The sequence below is a fragment of the Protobothrops mucrosquamatus genome, unplaced genomic scaffold, assembly GCF_001527695.2.
Source record: "Protobothrops mucrosquamatus isolate PMUCROS unplaced genomic scaffold, P.Mucros_1.0 scaffold420, whole genome shotgun sequence".
NCBI classification, from domain to species: Eukaryota; Metazoa; Chordata; class Lepidosauria; order Squamata; family Viperidae; genus Protobothrops; species Protobothrops mucrosquamatus.
Genome location: NW_015386749.1, coordinates 392688 through 416971, shown reverse-complemented (window position 1 = coordinate 416971; position 24284 = coordinate 392688). Strand labels below are relative to the sequence as shown.

General features: G+C 38.1%; 1 protein-coding gene across 1 annotated transcript in view; it reads right to left on the bottom strand.

Moving 5' to 3' along the window:
* The window catches only part of PID1 (phosphotyrosine interaction domain containing 1), a 77078-nt gene extending 63696 nt beyond the window's left edge, over nt 1-13382 (bottom strand). Inside the window, exon 1 of the mRNA XM_015816293.1 lies at nt 13226-13382. Within this exon, the coding sequence (XP_015671779.1) occupies nt 13226-13255 (30 nt within the window). The 5' untranslated portion in view covers nt 13256-13382. The remainder of the gene's footprint in view (nt 1-13225) is intronic.
* Nucleotides 13383-24284: the final 10902 nt, after the last annotated feature.

Sequence of the window (24284 nt, the reverse complement as noted above, 5' to 3'; positions counted from 1 at the left end):
GGCCGCCGCCAGATTTTCAACCGAATCGTGAACTAGGTCCTCAGGGTATGGCCCAAGCTCCGTCAGGAACCTCTCCGGGTCCATCAGGCGCCTGGGGCGGAACCATCTAAGCGGTTTCAAAGAAAGCTGAGCCAATTTATTTTAATGACTGTATTTTTCCAGTAATATTGATAGCATTGTTGAATGATCACGTGAAGTGATAGTACCACTTTATAATGAATTAATAATACATTTGGAATATTGTACCCAGTTTTGGTTGCCACAATATAAAAAAGATGTTGAGACTTTAGAAAGAGTACAGAGAAAAACAGCAAAGATGATTAGAGGGTTGGAGGCTAAAACATATGAAGAAAGTTGTAGGAATTGGGTATGTCTTGTTTAATGAAAAGAAGGACTAGCGGTGACACGATAGCTGTGTTCCAATAACTAAGGGGCTGCCACAAAGAAGAGGGATCAATCTATTCTCCAAAGCACATAACAGCAGAACAAGAAGCAATGAATGGAAACTAATCAAGGACAGAATCAACCTAGAACTAAGGAGAAATTTCCTGACAGTTAGAATAATTAATCAATGGAACGACTTCCCTTCAGAAGTTGTGGGTGCTCCAACACTGGAGGTTGTTAAACTGGACAACCATTTGTCTGAAATGGTTTAGGGTTTCCTGCTTGATCAGGGGGTTGGACTAGAAGAACTTCAAGATCCCTTCCAATTCTGTTATTCTGAATTGAGAATTCTGGAAGTTCTATCCATCGCTTTTGAGGCTGCTAAATTCTTCTTTTTTCTTTTTAAAAAATAGTAGTTAAGAAATTTTACAGTGAAAAAAAATGAAACAATCTGTAAGAATTCTTTTTCTGAAACATCTTCTATTTCCCTTGAAAAAAGATATCTGTATTCCGTGACGTGAAAAGGCTAATTGCTGAACCTGAAGTAATATTTTTGTAGTGCAATGAATAAATTGAAGCTTGTATAAAGATAAGACAAATTGTGGATAACTACATTTACTTCATTGAGGTTGATTTTACTCAACCGTAACTAAAATTAACATTTGAATCATAAATATATGCAAGGCCAAAGCTTTTCCCCACATAACCGCAACCACATTCATAATTCAGTTGATACCATTTTAATTCAGTCATAATTGCTCTGAAACTCCAGGTTTATTCAACATTAGTTATTCCAATGCCAAACCACACATATGCAGTTTATCTTGGAAAGAGTCACATCTTCCAACCGCCTCAAATAATAACAAAGAAACAAATGGTTCAGTCATTATTCTACAAACAAATAGAATAAACTTCACAGCAAGGAAAGTAGAGATTTCCATGACTAACTTTGTCTATTAAAGATTTTATTCAAACACCTACCAGTTTGATAGTAATAAGTGATATTTTATGGGTTTCTGATGTTGTATTCCTATCAGAGATCACTGTACTTTTATGCAGTTTGATAACCACTTAACCCAATGTTCAAAACTATACATCTTAAAAGCATGATTTATACAAAAATAATTTTTACTCAATTTACTGTGACTTATTCCGAAGTATTGGCAGAATTGCAGTCCTATGTGCATTGTTTGCATTTCTCAGCCTTTAGTTATTTTTATCCTTGAATTTCATAAGATTCTTAGTTTCACTGGTTCTCTGTTGATCATTATTCCATTCAGTAAACTACATTGCAAGTTTATGCAACAAAAATCCTCTCATCTTTTGTGGGGCATAAATTTGCTATCATCTCATACACAAAAACATGTGTTTTATTACAGAGCTGTTTTTAAACATGGTTAAAAATATAAATTCTCCAGATTCAGGACTGTCAACAAAGCAAACTTGAATTTGAACAATACTCCAAACCGTTAGGAGTAGTAACATGGAAATCTGTAAAACAAAATTTCAATCCAACAATTTGATAAGAAAAAAAAATATTATCATCCCGTCTGTTTGAATGGATTGTCTGATTAGCTAGATTCATACTTCACATTAATACATACTAGTTACTGGTTAGTGAAATGCTATAATATGTGAGTCCAGCCATTGTAATTTCTAATCCATGGTATAACTAGAAATCCAGCAATTATGACTTACATAACAAACCATATCTTAGCTAATGTGCAGACTCTGTAAACTGTAGAATCACTGTCTGGACCAGGGGTAGGCAACCTTGGCTCTTTTATGACTCGTGGACTTCAACTCCCAGAATTCCTGAGCCAGCATAGTCCACGAGTCATAAAAGAGCCAAGGTTGCCTACCCCTGGTCTGGACAATATAAATATCCATATGTCAGAATGAGATCAAAACTCAAAAACCAAAATTTCATAATTTGTACAATTCAGTGAAATCTCAATATTCATGACAGTCCTGAATCAGGAGAATTTATATTTTTAACCATGTTTAAAAACGGCTCTGTAATAAAAGATACGTTTTTGTGTATGAGATGTCCAACAAAATAGATTATTCTCTCGAATATTCTATGAATCACTTGTTTTTGTGGATGTTTTTGCTGATATGCTACAATCAAGATTACCTTCTTGCATGTTTCAGATATATTGGAACTATAACTGGACCTTTCAGCTGGATTTTACATCTGGGTACACAACAGAAACAGCATTGATCACACATGTAAATAAACTCTGGTAGAAGGGAGGTAGAGGCGGTGCAGTGCTGCTCATCCTGCTTGCTGCCTCATTGGTATCTAGTACCATGGAAAATGATATCCTTCTGTTCATCCACAGAGGATAGGAATATATTGCAGTGATTCTTCTTCATCTGGTGCCAATTCCAGTTGGTATTGGTAGGTGGGGAGAGATCCTATCAAACAGCACTTCTTTACAAAATTGTAAGCTATCTTGTGATCAGTTTACTATAATAATTTAATGAAGCTGCCCCTGAAGACCATTCAGAAGCCATAATGGCCCAAAATGTGATCAGAAGAATAGTGATTCATGCTTGTTTCATCATGTGACACCACTGCTTTGCTGCTGCACTGGTTACCAGTGTGTTTCTAGGTGCAATTCACTGTGTTGATGATTCTTCTAAAGCCCTTCAAGTCTTGAAACATAGTGACCTATAACATGATCTTTCTCTTGTCATTTTTGCCTAAAGAGATCTAGATGAGTGACTCATCCTGGATTCCAGATGAAAAGCACTGTTTTAGTGACAGCATTCATCCTAAGGCCTATATGACTCCAATGTTAACTATATGTTCTAAATGTTGCTTTTGGAAAGTGTCAAACTGAGTATGGTTTATTATTGCTCATTTAGCCACCGTTCAAAATTATGACAGCACTGGACAAGTGGGACTTGCTTTTATAGCTGTGGCTGTTGGAGCATCCCCACAGTCACATGATTGTTATTTCATGCTTGGCAACCAGCTCACAATTACAATGTCACAGCATCTTATGGCACCATAGGTGACCTTCATTGACAGCTTTCAACAAGCAAAGTCAATGAGAAAGCCATCAGGCTGTCACAAAGGACAATCTTATGACTGTAGGTCATTATGACCACCCAGAATCCACCTAACAATGGCAACTGGAATTGCACAATTCCTAGCATAAGTTGGTATAGACACATGATGGTATGCTTTATCATTGTTAAGTAAGAACTATCTGTAAAGCTTAGAAGCAGAGAACTGAAAACACAATCTGAAAAATCTTGTTTATCACTTTTCAAATGCAGACATCAGGATGACCCATTTCACAGTTATAAAAATTATTATAAATGACTTTATCCATTTGTGTGGAGTTAGAATTCAAACTAGATACGGAAAAGAAAGATCAAGGATAATTTTGTGGACAATAGAAGTTATATGTGACATCAGTTTCAAATAGGCTTATTTGTGCCTTTTATGAAGCAGGTTTTATGTATAAAAGCTCTTGCCATTACAAATTTGCTACTTTTTAAAGTAGCATTGAGTTCTATTATGATTTGCTGTATGAGACTAAAATGATTCTGGAATGGAAAATAATTGTAGTCTTTTGAAAGCTGGTTCTTTAAAAGACCAAGCTTATATTGAGACTGGCTGCAAATCAACATTCAGCATGGCAATAAAGAGACTTGTTTTGCACCAAATGTAAAACAAATTATTCTTTCACTTGAAACAACATTGTAATAATCATAAAAATAAATGTTAACTAAAAAAAGCATATTCCATCATTTTAGCATGCTCTCTTTTGGATAGAAGAATGAAGAAATGAACGAATATTTAATTATCAGTCCAGTGCAAACCACATCTACTTACCAGCAAATTTGTGATTCTAGATAAACACAGCCTAATAAAACCTACAGAATTTTAATTAGCTGCTTTCAATAAAACTATTGATTTGAATAATTAAAGGAGGTATGTGCTTTCTAAAAAGGTAGTATGTTGTACTGAATTCTCAGGATGTAATCCACAACAGTCTTTTTACAAAAACACTTACCGGTACTTTTATTTCTCTTAGTTATACCAAGCTTCCCCCAGAATTAACATTTTTTTCAGAGCAGCTCATTTTCTGCAAAGTATAAACAACTTAGAAAATGGGAGCTGCCCTGACCTAAGTAGTGCCAGATGAGTTTTTCTGAATCTCCAGATCTGTTTTGTTTTCAAACATCTTATTTGATATTAACTCAAATAGCAAGAAGTCTAGAAAATTAACTTCTTTATAAGATTCAAAGCATTGAATAAGACCCTCTAATTCAATTAGCCCTAGCAGAAAATGGAACAAAATAGCCAAGGATAGCAAAACAAGATAAGTTTACAAGGAAGTTCAACTGATGAAGCATATCAGTTCCAGTAATAAAGTGACAAATAACTAAACAGATTGGTAACCCAAGATTCTACAAGATAAGGAAGGTCTTCAGAGCTCAAAACATAACAGCAAAAATAACCCCCACAAATAAACAAAAAAACCAATAACCATAATTATAAGGCAATAGAACATGCATTGTATAGTGTTATGAGAATATGTGTTCCATGAAATGACTCCTGGACCTAAATATCAATCTGCTCCCTTGAGATTAAGGCAGGTAAGATGGAAGAGCTAAAGAGAAGGTAAGTTTATGGACAAGACTTAGAAGATAAAGTGTTTTCTCTCTCAATTATCACAAAAACTAAAGGACATCTTTAATTCACACACATATAGTCCTGAGTTTGTATGGTCACGGTAGTATGTGAGAACAGGAAAGATGTTGTTTCTGTAAGAAGAACCCAAAACAGCAAAACTCTTTTCCCACTTTGAATCTGAATATTTCATACATAATAGAATTGTTAGGCAATTTTGTGATTTTTTTAACCAACTGGTCCAAGAACAGATGTCACTATTTTTTAAGTATAATTACATCATAGATTTGCATACCTACAGTTTTATTTTTTTATTATGAATTTATTATAAAATTTTCCATTTTTGTAACAGATACATATTAAGTCAAGCCATCCACCGTGACCTAAAGATCTTTTTTTTTTTTTTTTTTGCTGTGACTACTTTCTAAAGTATCAATATGGCTACTGGATTAGAATGTCTCACCGAAAATAAAGGTGGGGAAAATCATTCCCCATAAGCTCATAAATGTTACATGAAGGCTTCTAATCAGCCACCCTGGGAAATTAGACAGCATTTAGTCTACCTAATTAGCACTCAAGCACTCATGTTTTAGGAGAGTTTTGAAGGAAAAGAAAATAAATGCTGGTATTGATTACATATATTCATTACTGGTACAGACCAATCACAAGCAAGTTTACTCAGGGGTTAGGTCAATAGTACAGTGACCATAACAGTAGTGGATAAACTTGTGGGTAATTTTGGGTGTGTAAAAACTACATGATATATATTGTATATCAGGTTTATCCAATTGTTTTAATCCAAATAGCCTTTCAGAATAATACATTATAAGTAGTAGTATTTTTATTCAAATTAGAAACAGCTTATTATAATTTTCCAATATCAAGGATCACTGAAGGGAAGAAAAATCTTGCATTCACTTGCTTAGAAAAATCAATGTGGTTGCTTGATTTTTTTTAAAAAAAACCTAGAAAATAAGATTAGTGCTTTATGCATAAGATACATATTATATTAAATATAGCTAAACAGAACACTAAGTTAGTATAGCTTTTATAAATTCTACTATGGAGAAGGCATATATTCAAAGTATAACACTGCAGTTCTGTAAAAAAACTATTTGTTCTTTTCAGATTTTCTGAATATTATAAAACCTTATGTGCCTCCTTTTGGTATTACAAACAAATAACCCTGAAATTGGTGTTCATTTAATGTACCTAATCTACTAATATTACCAAGTCATCTAACACATCATGTTTCTGTGACAGTGTGAAGAGGTAATCGCCCCCATTCAATAAATTCAATTAAAGACATAACTAGGACTAATTGTATGAGTTCTTAATTTAAAGAAATCAGATCTGTATCCTGTAAACTCTGATTCCCCTCTTCATAGGGGTATTCTTACCATACAAGTCTAACAGTAAATACCATTCTTAGAAGAAATCTCCAAAACATTCTGTAAAAAAAAATAAAGATATCTTTTAAAAGATGCCTATCAATCTAGAAAACAGTTGCAAAACCGTTTTCAAAACACCGGGGTCTCCACCAATGAAAATCAGAGATACAGTCTTGAAAAGCAAAAGATTTGAGATGATTGTCGATCTTCCCATCCAAATAGTGACTGTTCTGTGAAAAACGATCTAGAAGTATGCAATAATCCAGGAAGTTATAAAGAACCTCAAAACACAATTCAGGGATCTGTGGCTTTCTCACCTTGTCTAAAGTCAACATTCATGAAAAATAAAAGCAAAAAAGCACTGGGTAAGTATGCCAAGGTCCAAATCTAATTATGATCAAGATAGGGGAAATTATCATTTCCTTATAGAAGCTCCAGTGCTTTAACAGCTGGTTTTATAATTTCAACCCTGAATGAATTTCTAATTTCAGTGATGCCTGTCGTCTATAAATCTACTACATTCCTACACTAGAAGGAAGGAAAGCTGTGATCCAGCCTATGGTGGTGGTTGTTTTTCCCCCTTGGACTGCAAATTCATTGTATGAAACTTTTCAGTTCACCAAAACGATATTAAATTGTATTAGTTCTCCTGATTATTTATTGTGATTGTTGTTTTTAAATGTACTCAATAAATTAGAAATAGAAACATATTATTTAAATAAATAAAATCTAGAGGCTTAATTAGTGGATCATAACAGAAAATCAAATAAAATTGAAATGTAAATGAATCTTTTTCCTGCCAACTCATAGCCAATCTCTTTTTAGCTGTGACCATTTCTAAAAGAATACACATATCACCGGTACATTGGGAAACCAAGAAAATAATGGTGGGAGAGAGTCATTCCCCATGTCAATGTCTAATCTACTTTTTAAATGAGTATAATTTTAATATCTTCGTATACACAATGAATGGCAGAAAACTGTTTTATAAACGCCCTTTTGACAGACTTCTCAAGTAATACTGTACTAATGATTTTGCTTTGGATGGGTAAATTTGAGGATTAGCATGAAGTTAATTGACCTCGAAGTTTTGTCACAGCTGAATAGATCTGATAACTAACACTAGAATAAGTTTGAAGCCAATTAAGACTGATCTGCAGTAAATAATTAGAGGGAGTGCAACCTATATGTCCCATTCCGAGATTACTGAGCTATAGTTTATTTATAAGCAAATACAATGCAGCATTAAAGAAAAGATAGAAAAGAGATCCAAATTGGTAAGAAAAGGCAAGGCAGTCTCTAACAGACACAAATGAACGGAAGAAAAAAAGCTGAAGTCTTCCTTGTCACCCGAAAACCATTAGATTCTATGCAGCTGTTATCAAATGGTAAAACTCCAGGCTCTGATGGCTTTTAAGTGCAATGGTATAAGCTATTTGCCGGTTTGTTAGATTCTACATTTTGGATGTGTATTATGAATCTTTTAAGGATGCTAAATTGCCATCATTTTATGAGTCATAATAAGGTTACTTTTCAAATCAGGTAAAGATTCTACATTTTGTGCTAGTTATAGCTCTAGTTTATTAATTAATGTTCATACTAAAATATTAACTATTATAATGGCTAAGTAGCAGCAGAAGGTTTTATCATATATATTTCAACTCTTTCACTCATCAAAAGTTGTCAGACATCAGACAATGTAAGATTATTGACTGATTCATTAGATAAAGCCAAGGAGATAATTGACTCTGCTGTACTGGTATCTTTAGATGCAGGAAAAGCATTTCATTTTGATTATTTTTTTAAAGCAAGTAATCATTATATCTGGTGATCAGTACATTGAAATGTATTATTTTCAGCCCTATTCTAGAATTATAATGAATTGAATGACTTCAGGCTCTTTCTGAATTACAATGTGGCACTTAATAGACTGTTCACTTTTCCCTTATAATTTATCCTTTGGTCATTACTATAAGACAATCTTTAGATATTAAATACATTATATTAACAGAATGTAAGTAAAATTATTTTTATATGCTGGAGTATATTTGCAGTAACTCACATCTCTGCCTAATTTTATAAAAGTACTATAGTATTTCATAAAGTATTTTGGTTGTAAAATTAATTGGGATAAACTTTGTTTACTTCCCTTAGGTCCCAATGTATTCTTATTGAATGAGATGGATTTTGTGATTTCTACTTGTTATATTATATTAAATACCGGGAACTTTACATACGCCAAAATATTTCTAAATATTTGGAAAGAAATATGTTGAAACTTTTAGAAAAGATCGAAGGAATATTAACAGTTGTAAGCTTGTAGGGTAAAATAAAATGTTATTAAATAGTCTATTATCCCCAATTTGATTTGCAAAAATATCATTTGGCTTATTTTTTTACAACAATCAGTATATGTAATGAAAATATAGTGGAATACAGGTAGTCCCCGATTTATGGTCACAATTAAGCCCAAACTTTCTGTTGCTAAATGAGATATTTGTTAAGTGAATTTTGCCCCATTTTACGACCTTCCTTGCCACAGTTGTTAACAACTGAATCACTGCAGTTGTTAAGTTAGTGAGATGGTTGTTTAGTGAATCTGGCTTCCCCTTTGACTTTGCTTGTCCAAATTTTGCAATGGCTGATCACATGATCCTGGGACACTGCAACCGTCATAAATACATATCAAATGCCTAGTGCAGGGGTAGGCAACCTTGGCTCTTTTATGACTCGTGGACTTCAACTCCCAGAATTCCTGAGCCAGCTTGGCTGGCTCAGGAATTCTGGGAGTTGAAGTCCACGAGTCATAAAAGAGCCAAGGTTGCCTATCCCTGGCCTAATGTCTGAATTCTGCTCCTGAAACCATGGGCATGCTGCAGTGGTTGTAGGTGTGAAAAATGGTCATAAGTCACTTTTTTCAGTCCTGTTGTAACTTTGAACAGTTACTAAATGAACTGTTGTAAGTCAAGGATTATGTGTATAACATTTCCATAGCTACCCATCTTTCAAACAACTCTGAGCAGTTCCCAATCAAAAATCAAAAGACATATAAAATCATTTTTAAAACTATAGAACACAACCATTAAAAAATAAAACATTAAAATCAACAAAAACCCTGGTGCCAATCAGTGCTAACATGCCATTGTCTAACCCCAAATATCCTTCATTTTGTACAATTTAAGGTGGTATAAATAAAGTACCCATTCTCTATTTTCCCCACAGCCACCATCCTGTGAGGTGGGCTGGGGGTGAAAAAAAGGAGTTATTCCAAAGTCACCCTGACAGCTTTCAATTGAATCAGAAGCATTATAATTCTAATAGTTTGAACATATGTCTATGGGAAGGTGGTACAAATCACTGCAGAAGCATCGGATGCAAAGTATCCAGTTATTCTAGTCTGGAAGCCCAAATGTGTTTTAGCTTTAAATAGATTGAAGAATTTTGAAACATTCAGTAAACTGGAAGGATGATCCAATCTTGAAAGCAAAATTGAGTATTTCTCCAAATCATAAATTACAAGCCAATCTCACTCTTTCAAAAATATTGTTTTTTCACATAAAGGATTACTAGCAGTTTTTTTGTCTGCCAACATGCCCTGTCCCTACTATCCCAGTTTTTCAAGTGCACTAAATTACTGTTGATGCATTTAAGTTTTTCTTACCTATTCCTGTACTGCTGAAGTACCTATTTAACTCATTAAACAAAATAACAGAGTATTCATAATCAAAAGCATTAAAAGTTTTATAAGGAGGCCTTTTTGCAGAAAGTGTGTATCTCTCTCTGGTAAAATTTCTCTTAAAATGATCAGAGGCACAAACTAGGATAGACAAGTTTTAGTTGTATCTGTTCACTAAAGCAATTGTATTGAATAGAGCCTTCAAGGAACAACAGTGTAGCCACATTAAAAAAAAACCTAGCTGTTTTAAGGCAGAGAAGATCCATATGTGTCACTTTATCAAGGGAGAGGGATGAGTTGATCCCTAGAAAAATATTGAGAGTAATGCAGCATGTATGAGAGCAATTCAGAAATAAACCTCCATTTGGTTATCAATGAGACACTCGCAGTACTGAACTTCTATTATACACATTAGAAAACTACATTACATTACTTTTTGACATAACCACCATTCAAATTGAGACACTTGTCATAACGTCTTACAAGGTTTGAAATTCCTTAGTAGTAGTCACGTGGCGCCAAATCTGGGCTATAGTGGGGTGAACAAAAACATCCCAATGGAACTGCTTCAAAAGTTCTTGGTATGCGGGCGAGCATTATCGTGAACCAACACCACACCGGAAGTCAGCACGCCCCGACGCTTGTTATGGATGGCTCATCTGAGTTTTTGTAATGTTTCACAGTAGACATCTGAATTGAATTGCCCTCATAGCATACTCAGCTATCAATGCCCTACAGTTTAAGTTAATGGCTTGTTTTATGGACTGTGTGTTTCAGGATAAGAAGGATCTATAAATTTGGTTGCTGTGCACCAGTTTAGTATAGTGGTTAAGATACTGGCTTAGAAATGAAGAGACCAGGAGTTCTAGTCCTGCCTTAGACATGAAGGCGGCTGGGTGAGTTTGGTCCAGTGACTCTTTCTTAGTTCAACCCACCTCACAGATTTGTTGTTGTGGGGGAAATAGGAGGTGGAAGGAGTATTATATATGATTGCCACCCTGGGTTACTTATAAAGTAATACAGATAGGATAAAACTCTAATAATAAGTAAGTAATAATTTTAAAAAATATAAGATGAAATGTATTTGCAACAGCAAGCCCAAAATATATACCAATTCCCCTAAATAAAATCAAACATATCTATCTCACATAAGAACTTTTATGAGTCATTTCTGCTTGATTATTAAGACTGTTAAAAGAACTTGTTATTTTAGAGTTCTTCTTTTTTGCTACCAAGAGACTATCAGCAACAGCTTTGTGACGCATTCAGAACTGTACTTTGCACACAGAGATATGGGAAAAGACAAGAGAGTATGGGAAAAGTTGTCTTTTAGTCAGTACGTGCAAATACAGATATCCTGAAACATCCCTTAAGAACTCTGGAGGGAAGAGTGCCTCAAAAAAAGCAAACAATGCTGGTTTTAAAAAGATACCATCAAAGCTGACTGAGGTTTTGAACTTTGAAATGTTTGAACCATGGATATATCCAGGGGAGTCCAATAATACAGTAAGTTGTAACAGCTTATCGAAGTTAGCAGACATATTTATATTCACATTTTACTGCTGCCAAGGAAAACCCAGTTTGAAATGGCTTGCGGACTTCAGGCTGAAGAGCTGAAGTAAAAGTATCTTTTTAACAGTGTGTTTCATAACAGTAGAAAATGCATTACTTTGGTCAGCATTTGCACAACTATTGCTAATGTCTTCAGTGTGCCAACACGTTTATATAACAGTCAGAAAGCAATTCTGCTAAAATGGCAGCATGCACTGCAGAAGGGGCTGAAGTAACCTTAGTATAGCCAGATAAACACTGTATCAAAAGTTCGTGTGTGAAGAACTGGAACAAAAGCCAGAATCATCTCCTTGCCAAAGGTCCTGTGCTTTGGAGCCTACACATTACCTTAAGTAAAGCATGATGTGACCAAATAACTTGAGAGGCTTAATTATTATGTCTTGGAGCAATCATCCCAGAAGACAAAAGCACACTACCGAACTGTAACTGCTACCAGAAAAATATTGGAGTTATACAAAAGTCTTTATTCCCAAATATCTTCGAAGAATAGTCAAGATCATTTTAGATTGCATAGCAACTTTCACAAATGTGTCCCCATATTGTTTAAGGCAAAAAAACTCCAGAAATGCAGCACTCATCATACACCTGATCATGCAGAAGAATGTAAGAATGTGAGTCTCCCAGATCCTACCCATACAGAGGTTACTCAGCATTCCCTAGCCTTTGGTCTTCTACCTTGTTGTTCTGCAATTGTGTGTTTTTTCTCTCCACGCATTCAAAACAGGCTTCCCAACTATTTTGCCTTTGCCACTTTAGAATTTCTTCAAGGTTTACTTGGGGATTTAATGCTGCGCTGGCCTGCCAAAAGAAGTTGGTTTCTGTAAATTTATCTGGCAGCCTTTATTGCTGACCATCTGGAGAATATTTTAAAGTGAAAAAGAGAAATTCAGAGGGAGAGACCTGCAACAAAAACAGTCGGCTCTTCTCTCTCCCCCCCCCCCCCGCCGGCTCCAAGTCAAGAGATTCCTGATTCGTTTTTGGCCAAGGACTTCTCTATAAAAGCACCGCACTCTGCCAGCGCCGTCTGGGGAGCGACTGAAGCCTCGTACAGCAAATCTACCCGTCTCTAGTCTTGAGCAGAGCTCTCCAACTCACCGTCAATGAAACTCTTGACCAGACGCTCTTCGGGGGTTTAGCTTTCCACACGCACTGGCCGTCGTTAGACACGCATACACGAAAGTGTTTCGAAATGGGATGGAAGCGATTGAGATGGAAGTCTCTAGAACCCCACGGAAGGGACAGTGCCCCTTATCGTGACCCGCAAGTCATCCGAGGGGGCGGCGGATGGTCAAGATCCCCCCCCGGGTCCATGGAGAGTGCAAGGCACCGGCAAAAGGGGAAAGTTGCAAGCGCGGAATCCTACCATCAAGCCCAGGCAAAAGGACTGGCGCCAAGTTGTTGCTGCCGTCTGTCCCTTTCTCTAGTCAGGGCCACGCAAAATATTGCATTGCAGTCACATGACAACAGCGTCGCCCACCCACCCTACCCTACCCCCATCCCAAACCCCCACTCTCTCGTCCGACTGCCTCCTTCGCTTCCTTCCGTTACCTGCAATCTCTCCGTTGCCGGCTGCCACATATTTCTCCCGCTGGGACCTGGCGGGGCGGAGCGGCGGGACAGGGTTGCTAACGAGCTGGCTGTGGAGCGGCTGCGGCGGGTCTCCAGCCAGGCTCGTTCACATCTGCTCGGCGTGTGTCAGTTCGGGGCCAGCCGCCAGAGGACAACGGGGGGGGGGAAGGAATCGAGCGCCGCCCAGCCGAGGAGGGGAAAGGAGGCGTGTGCGTCGTCGGAGACGAGAAGCCCCGGTTGAACTTGGGCTGCGCGCAGCAAGAGCTCGGCGCCAGCTCCTCACCGCGGCGAGATGCGCCGTCCTATTGCCTTAGCTCCCCCTCCCCCCCCGCCCCTCACCCCTCACCACCACAGCGGCGACGGGGATAGCGGACGCTAAATCCCACCCCCGCGAAGCCCCGCCCAGGCCACTCCTCTCCGCTAAGTTCCGCCTCTTCTCGGTCTCCCCAACCGAGCGGCGTACTCCCTCCAGTCAAGAGCTTTCCGGTCCAACTGCTGCCCCCCTCCCCCCCCCGCCGCAATCTATGCCTCGCTGCTACGGGTGGTGGTGGTGTCCAGCGGTGTTGCTGCTGCTCTGCTATCCGGCCTAGGGTCAAGGATTCGCTGGTGGCGGTTCGGCTGCGTGATTTCAGAAGCAAAAGCAAAGTACCCTCTGCAATTAGACGGCGTCAGGAATTAACCTCTTTTCCTTTCTGTTAAAATGTGACGATTCCAACAAATAGTTCCTCGCTAGGATTTCCCCCCCCCCCCCCGACTCGGGATTTGTGATCCAGCCTTTTTAGTTTCTGATAGAATAGATCATCATAGAGAAGAAAGTCTGTGTGCTCAGTAAGAGCGAACACAGACTTGATGGCATGTGTTTGAGGGCATTACAGCAAGACACTGGTGAAGAGGGCATAGCAGGGCCTGCATTGCATGAGAAAAGTACCTCTTCCTTCTCCTTTCCTTCCCACTTTCTATAGAGCAGTGGTTCTCAACCTTTTTAATGCCGCGACCCCAACCGGTCGTAAGTTGAGGACTAAACTGATCATAAGTCGAGGACTACCCAACTGGTCGTAAGTCAAGGACTTTCCCTGCCCGGGAGCGCCGTGCATGCGTGGTTCCGCCCCCTGCGCCGGCCGAGGCATAGCTGGCAAGCGGCAGAGACGGAGCAGGCCGACCACCAGCTGGCCCAGCCCAAGGGAGGTAAGGCACCCGCCGGAAAAGGGGGGGAAAAATGGCGGACAAAAAAAATGGCGGACAGCCTTGCTTGGCGACCCCCATGAAATGGTCGATCGACCCCAAATGGGGTCCCGACCCACAGGTTGAGAACCACTGCTATAGAGGGACCATCCAGAGCATCCTGTCTTATTGCATTACAGTGTGGTTTGGAAGCATCTCTGCCTCAGACAGGAAAGGCGGTGCAGAGGGTGGTGAGGATGGCAGAAAAGATTATTGGTAGTTTACTTCCTTCCCTTCAGGCATATAAGGATGCTTGAGCAGGGTCCGCAATATTGCCTGGGATGCTACACATCCTCTTCATGACCTCTTTTCCTTGTTACCTTCTTGGAGGAGGCTTCGTGGTACCCAAAGCAGAACATCCAGATTCAGTCAGTTTTGTTCCATATAGCACCAACCTTGTGAACTTTCAGGTTTCCTCTTTCTGCTATGTATTCTAAATGGACAGTGTTTAATCTATAAGTATGGGTGTAGGTATATATGTATGTATATAGCATGTGTATATGTGTGTGATTTATGGGTATGGTTAGATATATTCTTTCGTTTGAGAGCACGCAACAGAATTTCATTTTTAATGGGCCCACAGTAAAAAAATGACAATAAAGGTTATCTTATATCTTATCTTTGTAATCATTATCTTCATCAAGGAAGTGTAGGATTGGATTTCAACCAACTTCCTTTGTTTGTCGTGTTTTGTTTGTTAGATTTGTGTGCTGTGGGGGGTAGACTTTATCCCTGTTTTTTCAAAAGTAAACTTCTTTCCCTACTGTGAGTTGTCAATATGGCTTGATTAAGCACTTCCAAATCCAGTATGAGTTGAAAGGGAGGAACAAGTTTAGATCACAGCTTTGCTCCGAGATTAATCGTCCTTAATTCTTTAGCATTGTAACATCCAACACTTTATAAATGATTTTATTGACCATTACGCTGTTAACTTGACTACCTTCCTGTTTGGGAATTGGTTCAGCGGTAGAATGCATGTTTATAAATTTGATTGGTAAATAAATATATGTTTTAAATGTTCAATCACATTTAAAACATTTATCTGGCATGGATCAGCAATTGCCAGCAGTGAAGGGAATGCTGAATTGACTGAGATCTTTTTATTTACTCTTTTCATCAGCAGGAGAGGGCCACACTTTTCCCTTTATCACACTGTTAGTCTGATCTTGGTTTAATTAGTCTTACACCAGACTTTCACATTTCAGAAAATAATGAATTTTTCTTCATTTCCATCACAAATCTAACAAATATGTAAAGTTTTAATTTTTTTTTAATCTACCTCACCTTATTGGTGAGGCGAAGTGAAGAAAACAGTCCAATTTTGGTCATTGATAGGTCCCTGAGGCAAAATCTGCGTAACATGGTAGAAATACAGGCCATTGGCTATTAATAGCCAACAAAGTGTCCTCAGAATATCACCAGTCTGACACCTCACACCTTTTGTTAATTAGGAAAGCAAGATGTTATGTTGAAATTGTGCTGAAGTTCCATACAGAATAAACACTCATTTAAAAAAACCCAAAAAACATCTATGTCTGTTTGTCTCTCTCTCTCTCTCTCTCTTTATCATCTATCTATTTTGGTTGATAAATATATTTGTTTCCAAACCCAAGGTGTCTATTTCATTATTTTAAGAATATAAATAGAATCAAATTAATTTAGGAAAATATTTTAGATTCTATATTTTTTCTGCATGTAGCCTGCATAATGTTTCCATTAAGGAATTTGCGAGTTAAGCTCATAACAAGACCTGAGACTATTTATAAAGTACATTTGTATCTAGAAATCAGGTCTCAGCAGTGTTCCAAGTCTAGCAACTTGCATCATTTATATCTGCCATTCCATCAGCAACATTATACAATAAAGAAAAAGGAAAAGACTTTCTGATACTCGTTTGCAAAAGAAACTTTGTCTCCTCCATTATGCAATCTATGTTGGTTGGACAGAGTAAAGAGACATCTGCTGGTGAGCAACGCAGCTCATCTCCTTATTTGGTGGAACTTACTAAAAAAAACACATTTTTCTACCTAGGTCACACATGGAAACAAGCAACAATATGGCAAGAGCAACATAGTTTGAAACTGACCATGCAACTGTTATGTTGTTAGAGGTAGTTTGGTTTTAGATTTTGTTCACAATAAAATTCTAGAAAAGCACATTGTTTGTGTAGACTCTGAACTCATTTTTTGCAGAATAAGTTCTTAAAATCTGCAGAGAAATAATGGCTGCCGTTTCAGAAAAACTATCTTTTGGACAGTGCAATAATCAAACACTTGTATCTCATTTTCATTTTTGGAAGAAACCTATTGGAAATTGATATCTTGGGGTGGAGAACCATGATAACAACAATAATACTCTGGAGCAGTGATGGCAAACCTTTTAGAGACCGAGTGCCCAAACTGCAACCCAGAACCCATTTATGCATCATCGAGTGCTGAGTGGGTGTGGCCCATTGGGGGGCGTGGCTACGGTGGTAACAGCAGACTGGGTGGGACTAAAAAGTTCAATCAATCAATTCCAACTTTGCAAGATCTTTTTTTTTCCCGTGAGAAGTTGAAATTGACTGATTGATTGAACCTTCTTTTTTTTTTTTGCACATGGCGGCGGAGGCCTAAAGCGAAAAGATTTTATAAAACCCAGCTGAAGGCCTAGGACTGGGGCGACAGCGCGCGTGCCCACAGAGAGGGCTCTGAGTGCCACCTCTGGCACCCGTGCCATAGGTTCGCCACCACTGCTCTGGAGCAAAGTGAACAAATTCTGGCTTTCACAGTGCTCATGTCAAGTCTTCTGAACAGTTAAAAAACAATCTCGGGATGCCGGACATAGTAATTGTATTCATAGGTTTAAACCTACACATGTTATTTAATGTAGTTATTTAATTTTTATTAATAAGATATGTATCTAGTCAGTCATGGTTTAGCGTGCTGTGTAGGATGATATCAGTACTGCAGAATATCATTTTCAATAAGTTAACAGCTGTTTGCAGAACTGGAAGCAGCAGATATTTGTAAAAGTCAATCTTATTGCTTAAAGCACTGGAAGAAGTCCAGGAAACCCCGTTAGGCTTTTGTAGTGGAAAGAGAAGCTGTTTCTCTAAATGCCTAAATGCTTGTACAGGGACTGCAGGATGCTGCCTTTCCCATTTTCACCAAGAAAACAGACTAAATTATTAACACGCACCAGTCTTCCTTAACTTGATGCTCTTCTAGATCTGTAGATCAACTTTCAGAATCACACTGTAGAATAGCCATGGCTAACAATTGCGGCGACTGGAACCCACTAATCCATATTGAGAAATTTCAAATTATGTGAAGTGGAACCTTTTTAAAAATGTATATTACGCCTACTGTTACACAACATTTTAATGGTTTTTACATTATTTTTCCCATGGTAATTATTCATAATCACCATTAACATTTCAAGGCATGAATTATCACACTTCTTTAATTATATAATAATGGTGAATAGTTAGTTGGTTTTGTTCTTGTTATCTCTAAACGAGGCTGAGGAAGGCTTATCTGAAATCTTGGACAAGTCTGCCTACGAATGGCCAGATTTAGAAGTAATGGTATATCCTGATTTGTTTAGCTAATTTCTGGCTTGCATGTATCCATTAGTCCTATCTGGCTAGCAAATTGTGGTCCTTTTCTATTAACAAAGCTATGGTGTGAAACTGTGGCTCAGAGTTGGCTAGCAAATAATATTGAACCAGATGGATAATAATTATTTATGTCTTCAAGTCAGTTTTTGATTCCTGGCGATTGCCTGGACTAGTTCCTGCAGTTTTCTTGGCAAGGTTCTAGGTAAGTGATTTGCCATTGCCTCTTTCTTAGCCTCCTTCCTAGGGCTGAGAGAGAGTGGCTGGTCCAAGATCAAGAACCCACAGTGTCTCAGTTTCTAGCCTTTTGTTTTAACCACTTACCAAATTGGTTCTCAAATGGATAATATATTGATATTATATTTGTCCACTGCCAAAAAAAAGGCTTGTTTTTCACAACTATTACTGGAATGAAATCATAAGGCACTACTACTGGCAAGTTTCATGATTTATTGTTTTAAACCAGGGGTCCCCAACCTATGGGCCATGGCCCACTACTGGTCCGTGGCCTATTTGCAATCAGGCCACATGATTGGCTGGTTGGTGTGCACACATGCACACAGCCCCACTCATGCAAGCATTGCAGGCACTCGGGGCCCACTCATGCGAACATCAAGGGCACTCACGGCTCCACTCACACGAGTGCCAGGGGCACACAGGGCCCCACTTGCACAAACATTGGGCTCGCAGCCCCATTTACATGAGTGCTCGGGGCCTCACTCATATGAGAGTCACAGGTGCTCTCGACCTCACTTGCGCAAGCAACAGGTGCTCATGTGCACATACACACACGCACACATGCCTGCCCCTCCCACAAAACCATCCCCTCTTGCCCCCTTCCCTCTCCGGGCCACCAACCCAGAAAGGTTGGGAAATTCTGTTTTAAACAATGAATTCATGATCTTACAATCCTACTTAAAGCATCTCTGCAGCAGCTATTTATCCTGGAAGTGTGCAGAGTATGCAATTTATGTAGTTAGTATGCAATGCTATTGTAAGAAAGAAAGCATCTCAACAAGATAACTGAAAGTATAAAAGCAGAAGGGTAAACTGTAAGCCAAATACACCAATGGTCAAACAAAATAGCTATTCTCAAACCAAACGTTGACTCCTATGGATAAAGGAATCTTGGGTATATAATACAAAAGATATCAGTGGTAAAAGGGAAAAGAAGTAATGATTAAAATGCATGAAAAATGGATGGATTGTATAAGAAACTCATCTTATTAAGGATAATATTATTTGTATAAATTCAGCTCGAAACATTTCTCTCTCAATGCCTTTGCTTTCAACCTTTGTCTGGCTTCACATATCATTATAATCCAAGATACAGTCAACCAACCACTTTATGGCATCATACAATGTGTGAACCCAGTCTCCAATACAGCCAAGTGCTGAATTAGAGACTATAAAACAACCTCAAAGCCAACAGGAAATAATTTGGAATGCAATTGCAGTGATGGGAGGGGGAACCTCCTAGGATCCTGGTATGGTTTTGTTTTTAATTATTGCCAGAGCAATTACTCTCCTGTTGCTTCAAACTAATTTGTAGATATTAAGAGTTTATACTAATAGCCACAAAAAACAGGAGCTGTTACTGGTTTGGATACTTGCATCATTTGTTACTTTCATCCAATTAGAAACAAGTTTCATAGTTAATTGCTATTTCACATTCTCTTCTAAAATTTTCCAACAATTGCTTGTATAATGTTAGTATATTGCATGTCACCTTGCTGGTGGAATATGGACAACAAAATAGTGCCAAGCAAAGTGATTTCTAGCTCAGAAGTCCTAACTTGTATTATTGGGATAACCCTGAACCTTGTCTTTGAACCAAAATAGGCAAAAACTGACAGGTATATTGTCTTTACTGTTGTCAGGGAGTGCTGCATATGGTATTAAAGGTAACAACAACATGTACATTTTTTTTCATTTTGACCAAAAAAGCCTTATGTGAAAGTCTCAATTGAGCAAAGTCATGATGTGAGACAGAGGTCAATATTTATGGCTGCATATGGTGATGAAGAAGATTGCAATTTGCAATGTAAAAGGAGTAAAGTTCATGAATTAACAAATATAAAAATATAAAATAAAGAAAAACTGATTATGCTATTATTTTCACCCCATTAAGAGAAAGGATGAAAGTGACCTGATCTTGTGGATGTGTGGACAATGGAAGAAACAAGAGTGGAAAAAAAAATCAGGAACAGAAAGCATGACTCCAGTATGTAAAATGTTAGAAGACAGATATCCCAGAAGATGAATATAAAATGGATGAAAAGAAAGAGTATGTGGAAACTACTTGAGATAGAATGGAAAGAATGTTTATTTTTATCTCTAACATAAGGTAGTCAGAGTAAATGAAAGAATTATAGACAGATTAGTTTGTTAATGTCATCTGTACCTTTGTCTGTCTATTTGGAAAATAAAATGTAAATTTTAGCCTTTTTCCTAATAACTACTACTAATCTAGGCTCGGCGAAACATATCTTTGGGCTGACAATTTGCAGTCCTGGTTATTGATAGAGAAAATATGTTAATAGAGGAAAGGAAAAAATTGAGGGTGCTTTGTTGATTTGAGAAAGCAGACCGTAAAGTGAATAGATTTCATTTATTTATTATTTCAGTTTTTATAACCCAACTCAGTCTGAAAATTCTAGGTCATATACAACAGAGTAAAAATAGAAAAAGAAACAAATACAAAGCGTGCTATTAATAAATATCCCCCCCCCCGATGACCGCCATAGACAGTCAGTTCTCATTAAAAGAACAATGAAGTTTTCGTGGCTTTATGAAATGCCTAGAAGGATGGGAATTTATGACCCTTCATGCCAAGGAGTTCTGAAATTATGGGACTACAGCAAAGAGTGAAGATTGTAAGTAGGTCTTCTCACAATGTACTTACTGGATGGTCAGATGGGCACCCTTGGCAAAGTGATGCTCAATGTCAGCCTGTGCTTCTCTGTGTAGAACTTTGAAGGTAATAGCAAGTATTTGGACCCAGATCCAGAAACTGGGCAGGAGCAACCAATGCACCTTTAGTACTCTACAGCAATGGGATTGACCTATCACACTATAGATAGACATATAGATAACCTTTATTGTCATTTTTACTGTGGGCACAATGGCACACATTAAAAATGAAATTTAGTTGCTTGCTCTCAAAGTGTACACCTATATAACACACATTTAAACATACTATATACAACATATGTATAACCTACACCCTTACATATAAGTAACATATAAATATTAATCACTCTCCTGATTAGCTGCGTTCTGTCCTGCTAGCTGCTGCATTCTGGCTTAACTGCTGCATACTAGACTAGCCAGAGTTTCTGGGTGGTCTCCAAATGCTGTCTTCATTAAGTACATTTAGAGCAGGGGTGTCAAACTGCTGGCCCATGGGCCAGACGCATCACGCAGAAGCTGCGTCCAACCCATTGCCGGCAATGGCAAAACTGTCCCGATACATTGCACGACGTCATGTCACGTCGCGAGTTTGACATGTCTGATTTAGAGCAATCCAACTAAGGGGTGATTGAAGAATGAATTATATCATTAAGGGACGTTGTAACTGATGCATTAGTCAGAGCTGGGCAGAGCATCTTTGGCTACTACCATAATCCTACTGTTTAAGTAGTAGCCATGTATCCAAGAGGTTTTCCAACTCAGAGATCCATTGGAGAGGATTAAATATCAAAATAAATATCTGAAGGAAGAGTTCATGATTGAGTGAAAGAGGAAAACCAAAATAACAGTGTTAAATTGAATTTCACAATGAGACAGAGAAGTTTGAGAAAAACAATACAATACACAAAGCACATATGGATGCAATAGAAGCAAGGATGGTTTGAAAGGATAGAAATATATCAGAAGCATTATTGTAAACCAGTCTTAGCTGTTTTCACTTCCTTATCTTATGCCTTTAATTTCTTTAGCTTACTATTTCATATTCTGAGCTCTAAATAGCATTGCTTGCTCTGAAATGGATTGGTGTAATGGCCGTGTGTGCAAATATAATCTACAGCTCATTTATTGGAATAAAGTTCTAGAGCAGCGGTTCTCAACCTATGGGTCGCAACCCCATTTGGGGTCAATCGACCATTTCACGGGGGTCGCCAACAAGGCTGTCCGCCATTTTTTTTCCCTTTTCCGGCGGGTGCCTTACCTCCCTTGGGCTGGGCCAGCTGGTGGTCGGCCTGCTCCATCTCTGCCGCTTGCCAGCTATGCCTCGGCTGGCGCAGGGGGCGGAACCACACATGTGCGGCGCTCCCGGGCAGGGAATGTCCTCGACTTACGACCGGTTGGGTAGTCCTCAATGTACGACCGGTTTAGTCCTCGACTTACGACCGGTTTAGTCCTCGACTTACGACCGGTTTAGTCCTCGACTTACGACCGGTTGGGGGTCGCGGCATTAAAAAGGTTGAGAACCACTGTTCTAGAGTGATTCTTAATCCTCCCAATGCCACACAACATATTTTCATTGCATTTCTGTTCGAAATTAGTTCTCCAAAGACCTAACTGAAATTATCATTTCTTATGGGAGAAAAGATCAGACTGTAACGGCCATTATTTATGTGACTTCCAAATCATGATATGAATTTAAAATCAATCAGTCTGCTAAAGAGATTCAGCTGCAAAGGTCAAAAAAAAGAAAAGGCTCCTCGGGTTTTCCTACCAGCTTATTTGGCATTACTAGCTTTTTACATTAATACAATGCAGGTGCTGTATCTGTCACATATTATAGATCAATTTCATACCAACATTTCCCAGTCATCTCTCATGAATACATTTTCCCTATCTACGCATTACTATATTTAAATCTATGCAGAATCTTTAAAATTGAAAATTTGTACAGGTATGGAAAACACATCGCAGATGAGGTATGAGACTAAGCAGATGTGCATATCACCAAGTTCCTAGAACACAGCTTTCTGGTTTTGGTTTCAGAAGATAATTATCGGAGCCCTGGTGCTTCTCTTACTACTTTCATTATAGGTTGGTTACTATGGCAACCAGGTACCTCTCAATGACCTGTCTAGGTATCAGAAGAATTTTTATATTTGCACTATTCAACCAGGTGCTTGTGGTATTCAAGAACCCCATAGAGTTCAACCACTTTTTCTTTCATCTTCTGAACAGTAGTTTCAAAGCTGGCTATTGTATTAATGCAAATAAAGCGACTAAGGCTAAAATTCTATGAAACTTGGAAACAAATCCATTGAAGACAACAAGATGTCTCTACATATGATCAGACTTACGTATTTTAGACCTTAACAATGATAAAACCTATATCCACATGTGTAATGTGTGTGTGTGTGTGTGTATGTATGTATGTGTCTATCTATATGTATGTGTGATATCTATATGTATATGTGTATGTGTATGTATATTTGGTGTGTGTGTGTGTGTGTGTGTGTGTGTGTGTAAATAAAAGCCTTAGGAAGGAAACTTTTGCTTTCTTCACATAACCAAATTTCACTTTCTTGTGAGATATAATATCATTCCAAGAAGGCTGTGATAAAGGACTCTAATTTGGGGGGCTGGGGCACAGAATTTTTAGAAACAGCATAGTCCCCATGATTAGAGGGGCCATTTCCTAGAGGGCAAAAATGATAAGTCTAAAAACACATGAAGTTCAAATTACAAGCCACTCCTGTGACTGCATAATTATATCTTTCGTTTGGAATATTTCTAATCCTCTCATTCCATACTGCCAGCATACAAGTTTCATTCAAGCCAATCATTCATTTTTTTCCCAGCATCTCTCATCAACCTTCATTATGTCACTCACTCTTGTTTCCTCATGCAGAGTATATGTATTCATGCGCATCCTTTCCAGTTTTTACTCTGCTTTGGTTTGTTTCACAGGTCTCCTTAGCTCTCCCATGGCCTTCCACTCTTTTCCTACATCAGTCCACCTTCTCAAACCTTAGTCCTAGATGTTTTCTTGCTTTCTTTTGTGATGCTTTCAACTCATCTCTAGAAATTCTTGCAACAATGCAAATTGTTTTCCAGAAAGCCATATTTTGCCACTAATTTGGCAAACATTAATGTCTACTGTGCTTCACTGAGATCTATGTGGCAAGCTATCCTGTTTCCCATAAATATGATTATATTAATTATTTGATCACAATCTTATCCTCTTTTATTTGAACATAAGCCCACTGAATCCAATTCAATGATTGGTTTAATTACTATTATTTAATTATTGTA